A 5,397-nucleotide genomic window follows, 5' to 3' on the forward strand; every position below is an offset into this window, starting at 1 on the left:
GGAGAAATCAGGGTCGTGGACTGTTGGATGGAGGAGAATGAAGATAGGCCGGTGTCTGCTGGTTGAGGGGCATGTGGGAACATATATGTAGTCACAGCTTGAGTTAGCTAGCTAAATTAAGCAAAACGCTTAGCTAATCTACATCAATCCTTAGCTAGCTAGTTAGCAAAACACTAGCTAACTAGCTCTAGCTAGCTAATCTACATCGTTAGTTAAAGCGGTGTTCAGTTAGTTGCAATGTGCAACTCCACCACTAGATGCGACTATATCCAATTCACTGGACCTTTAATCTTTGATAAATGTTAATAGGCACTGCCTCATGTATTTTATAAAAAAGATGCAATCAGAGAAAGTTGTACTTGTTGATATAGCCTTTTCTACAAAGGAAACTAACACCCATCCACATACATTATGAAGTATTTCAATGTAGAGCAACAAAGAAACCAATGAAAGTGAAATTTGTGAAAGGGTGACATTATCCACACTTTTCTTTTTGGTGGGTAGTCTTTGCAACATCCGTCAATCTGTTTTGAGGACATGACATGTGAGGCTGCTGCACTCAGCATTGCAAATGTTTATTGCACTGATGTTAACTTTCATTTCACTCACTGTGGCCTACCTAATGACCCTAGTAATAGTAATGACCCCTGAGTATGAGAAAATTAACTTTTATCAGAGTTAATCTCTTTTTCTCTGTGTATAATTAAACCTTGTGACTCAATTTATGGTCAGTGTGCACTTAGGTGTGCTTGCTACTGTAATTCCATGACCCGTAAGGGCACCCATGAACACAACAGAAAATAGCTTGATGGTAATTAAACCAGTGGCTGCAACCTTATCCATGTTGCGGCTGGCCCGCTCCGCTGCAGTTAATAGGTGGGAGATGAAAGTGTATGAAATTATAGATGCATGCTCGAAAGGCTGGCAATTATGTGAAACTGAAGGAGGCTTGAGGAAGGGACTATTAATCAGAAGAGTGCGGTCTGAAATTTCTGCGAAGCGCTCATTGTGTCAAAATCCCATTAACAGGCATTCTAGTCTGAGGGTGACAGTAATGCTTTTATTTTTAGAGAAACACCTCGGCGTGTCAGCTTTTTTAAAATTCAGACAAGGGCACAGTATGAGGCACCATCATTTCACAGTTGTTTGGGATTTTTAATGAAACATGAATAAACAGCAAATTAGACTGTTGGGTGAGTTCCAAAGCGGGTGTTCATAATTGCATACAAAAGAATAAAGCGAACAGTGAGCAGGGGTCTCGCTTACCTGATAAATAAAAGATCAGGTTTGCAGAACACTAACAAAAGAAGTATCTCTATTGGTACCTAATGCCTGAGAGGTTTGTATGATGTTTTGTTTTGCTGCCGAGAAATTGTTTTGTGCTGCTCCTAATAGCGGAAGATAAAAGTGTATCAGGGCTAAAAAGTAGAGCTGAAACAATGATTCTATTAGTCAACATAATCAGCAACTATTAGCAACTATTTGTATAATTAATTCTCATGTTACAGAATTTAAATGCAATAACTTGCCTCTTTTCTTTTTTATATCGTAGTAAATAAAAACATGTTTCGATTTCCGACAGCTGGTTAGACAGAGCAAGCATCTATATAGATTTTTTTTCCCCTCTGACAAAACAACAGAAACGGAGAACTGCTGTGCACTTGCTATTCTTTTTTTAAAATTCCATTATCTCAAGATCATAAGATAATAAAGTCTGTTTCCTCTTATTACTTATAGAGAGGTCAAGCGTGCTATGCCAGCATGCATAGATAGCGTATTATTGATGTAGCATTGGTTCAACCTAGAGCCTGTTTACACCTGGTATTAATATATGTTTTGGGTGATCCAATCACTAAAACCACTTGCCGAGGTGGTCTGGGACGCATTTGACCATATATCTTTTGTAGAGTAAACGAATGAATCTTGGGCCACGTAGAATGATCATCTTCTCAACTGACATCCTGTAAATAAACAGAGACACGCTGTCTATTTAGTTCACTGTAATGCAAATAATGTGCTTGGGCTGTTTTACCTTCCGAGATAAGCAGCAGATGTTTGTGAACACACTGTCTGTTTCAACTGATTTGACTACTGAACTAGTAACCACAATATTCCCAGGCTCCCTTAAAAAAGAGAGAGTTTTGAGTGAAGAGAAAGACAGATTGTTCATTATTTGGGCCCATAAATTCAGGAAATGTTACATATTAAGTTATTTCTTACTTAGTTATTTACCTCCTCTATACAGCCCTATAAAAGTGTTTATTTGCTTATGGAAAGTGAGATCCAATCACAAGTGGTCACTAGAGACACATTCTGCAATGCCAGGTGTAACCTGATGTACTTAAAGCTGTCCACTTGTGATCGGATCGCCCAAGATGCTCATTAATACCAGGTGTAAACAGGCTCATTATGGACAATGCATGGATGACCATCACAGTTAATCAGTTTTAGTTTATAGTTTTCATACTGACCAAAAAGAATCTTTGAGGTTATTTAGTAAATCTCAGTTTTCAGTTTAGTTATGAATCCTCCCCGACAGCCATGACATCAGGTGTGATCGAATGAACCAGACACTCTTTTTCGAGTTTTCCATCATAACCTTGGGATCTCGAGAAGACGTTGTTTTCTCATAATAAATTATCTGCCTTTTGTTTTCTCAAAATTACGAGACAAATAACTTGGATAATCGCATTTAAAAAATACCTGCAAGCATGGCTACCGTACAAAACAATGAATTGATTAATTAAGGAAAGTAATGACCAGATGAATCAATATAAAAATGCTAATAATCTGATAGCTGTGTAAAAATCTTTTTTTTTTTTTTTCAGATGCCTTCCCAACCTGTGTGAACATGGAGGCCGCTGCTCTCAGACATGGAGCTCCTTCTCCTGCGACTGTTCAGGAACAGGATACTCCGGAGCCACCTGTCACAACTGTGAGCAGTCGTCTTACTTTCATTTCTTCACCCATTCTCAAACCTGCCATTACACCCTCCGCACCTCCCCATATATTCTAGGTCTACTGAGCTGTGTCATTTGATTCGGTACACACACACCTGTCTTGCTCATAGCTTTCTTCACTTTGTACAACTGAGAGGCAAAGCTAAAAAACTTGCCCTGCCTTCAACCTGACATAACCCTACGATCACTACTGCTATTTTTGCGTTCAGATTTCTGAGGATATTTTTTTATGTACTACATCCTTAAATAGCTTTAGACTTTCCGGCTTCAGACTGACTCTACATGTAGCAGTAGTTCCTTACGGGTGTCATTTTTTGACATCCTCCCAACATCGCCTTGATATTTGTAATGGAAACGGCTGTTGGAAACTATTGCCCTGCCCCAGAATACTGATTTCTTGTTTACATGCAGGGAAACGCATTTTTCTTTGCATGTCGGCGGGTACGTGACAGATAAGAGCATTTGCTGAATTAAAATTATTTTTAGCAGCTGGAAACATTAAAAAGTCAACCAGTGAGCAGCAGAGCATTGTCGGTGGGCCTGACTGACTGGGACAACATATATTCTCTGTATGATCTGTATGCATATCTGTATGTACAGTGGGCAGGGCTTAAACTGGAAGTTGTTTATGCAAGCCTAAAATTGATATGAGTTTTTCAGAAGTTGCTATATTTTTTTAGAAAACTATTTACAGAACAGCCTCAGAATTGAGCTTCAGAGCAACTCATGAGTATTTACAAGTTCTTTTTTAATGAAAGATAAAAGATGCTATATTTATTGTTTATTAGAAAACATGAACTGCGACATTTTACCCTACATTATGCACACCAGAAACTCGTTTCAGCCAGTCAACCCTAATTAAACAATAAAGAAACATTTCTAAAACATTTAAAAAACCTTTCTCTTTCTAAAACTATAAAAGACTATATTTATTAGGCTACTATCATGTATGAAGTCTGGACCAATCACAACAGGTCAGTTTCCAGCTTTGTGGAAAGAAAACCGATGCAGTCACTGCCAGTTTTCCTAGCTGCAAAGAGTATAGAACATCTAAAAAATGCAGGCACTGGTGGATTCAAGGAGGGGGGACGATTGCCACCACTGGTACCCCAATGTTTTAAAAAAAAAAAAAAACACTATGGTAGCTAAAACCGGATAAACTGGCCTCTGGCATGCCCTTTTAGTGGACAAAGCACCACTCTAAACTGCCCTCTAGGGCGCTAATGCTAACCTTGACTAAGCAAATGAACTTTCTGCAGGCTGGTGCCCCTTTTATTTTTTCCAGTCCACCAATGAAGGTGTCTGCCTGACTCGATTGTCGCTACGTTGCCGTTCTGTTGAGAAAAGCTCAGTGTGCTGCTCTCTCTCTTGCTAAAAGTCAATCTAGCTCACCCAGCAGTCGATCTCTCGCTCTCCCTCCCTGCAATCAACTTAAACAGATAATAATCCGGCCAGATCATCCAAACAAGATGGCATTTCCTTAAATAGAATTCAGATATCAGTGTTCTAAGTGAATGGATGTACTGGTCTATAATCCAGCAATAAATAAACATGATGAGATTAGTTTCATTTTCGCATTGATTTGAACAGTGTACCTGCATGCACCGCTTGTAATAAATACAACTGTTGCAGGTAAATAATAACCTATCTCAGCAATGAAAATGTTTGAGAAAAAGATGTAAGAAGCGTTATAATCAATCAGACATGCTAGATGCCGATCAATTGATGAGTCAATTCTGTTTTAGCAAGACTACCAGTTGGAAACTGTACAAACATTACTTCTGTAATCAAAAAGGCCCATTCAAAATTGAAATCCTGGCACCGTGCTTGAGCCAGATGCTGAATCCTCAACCAAATCATGGAGTTTAATTATCTAGCTAGCTACAGCTGATAAAATCTGCTAACTACAGTCATCATTTTAGTGGACAAATCAACAGTCGCCAGCTGAAAATCAGAAGCCTCCTGGTGTCTTCTTCTGTCTGAAATAAAGGACACACTGTTGCAAAAATCACTAAGAACTTTGATGGTAAATCTACCAGCGTACACATGTAAACTGCATATGTGCTGTGCAAGAACGGTCGTAACAACAGTAACTAACGAGGACGGGGCTCAGCAAGCTGTCAGTTTGGTGTTTGGTTTCATGTCCTTTAAAGCAGCAACAGTTTTTCAACATTTCAGTTTTTTCTTGCGCCCCCTGTGGACATAGGCGGCAGTGTCTTTACTGCCTTGTTTCATTGACTTCAAGAGGAATCTGACCTGGTGGCAGACATTAAGAATAACTATATAGAAATATCCAATCTTCTCACTAATGCTGTTGTTTGCTGATATACAGTAGGTATAGAGGTATCAGTATTAAATTGAGACTGTTTCACAACCAGTTCAAACTCCTTCTAGAAGCTTTAAGCACTTAGAAAATACATTCAGATTCAGATTCAGA

The 5,397-nt window shown here is 38.9% G+C and overlaps 1 protein-coding gene across 1 annotated transcript in view; it reads left to right on the top strand.

Moving 5' to 3' along the window:
- Nucleotides 1-5,397, top strand: part of LOC118338698 (contactin-associated protein-like 5) — an 87,996-nt gene that overhangs the window by 49,230 nt on the left and 33,369 nt on the right. Inside the window, exon 11 of the mRNA XM_035675990.1 lies at nt 2,829-2,935. Within this exon, the coding sequence (XP_035531883.1) occupies nt 2,829-2,935 (107 nt within the window). The remainder of the gene's footprint in view (nt 1-2,828; nt 2,936-5,397) is intronic.

This window comes from Morone saxatilis, unplaced genomic scaffold (genome assembly GCF_004916995.1).
Source record: "Morone saxatilis isolate NCDOM2014 unplaced genomic scaffold, NCSU_SB_2.0 Contig5, whole genome shotgun sequence".
NCBI lineage: Eukaryota > Metazoa > Chordata > Actinopteri > Moronidae > Morone > Morone saxatilis.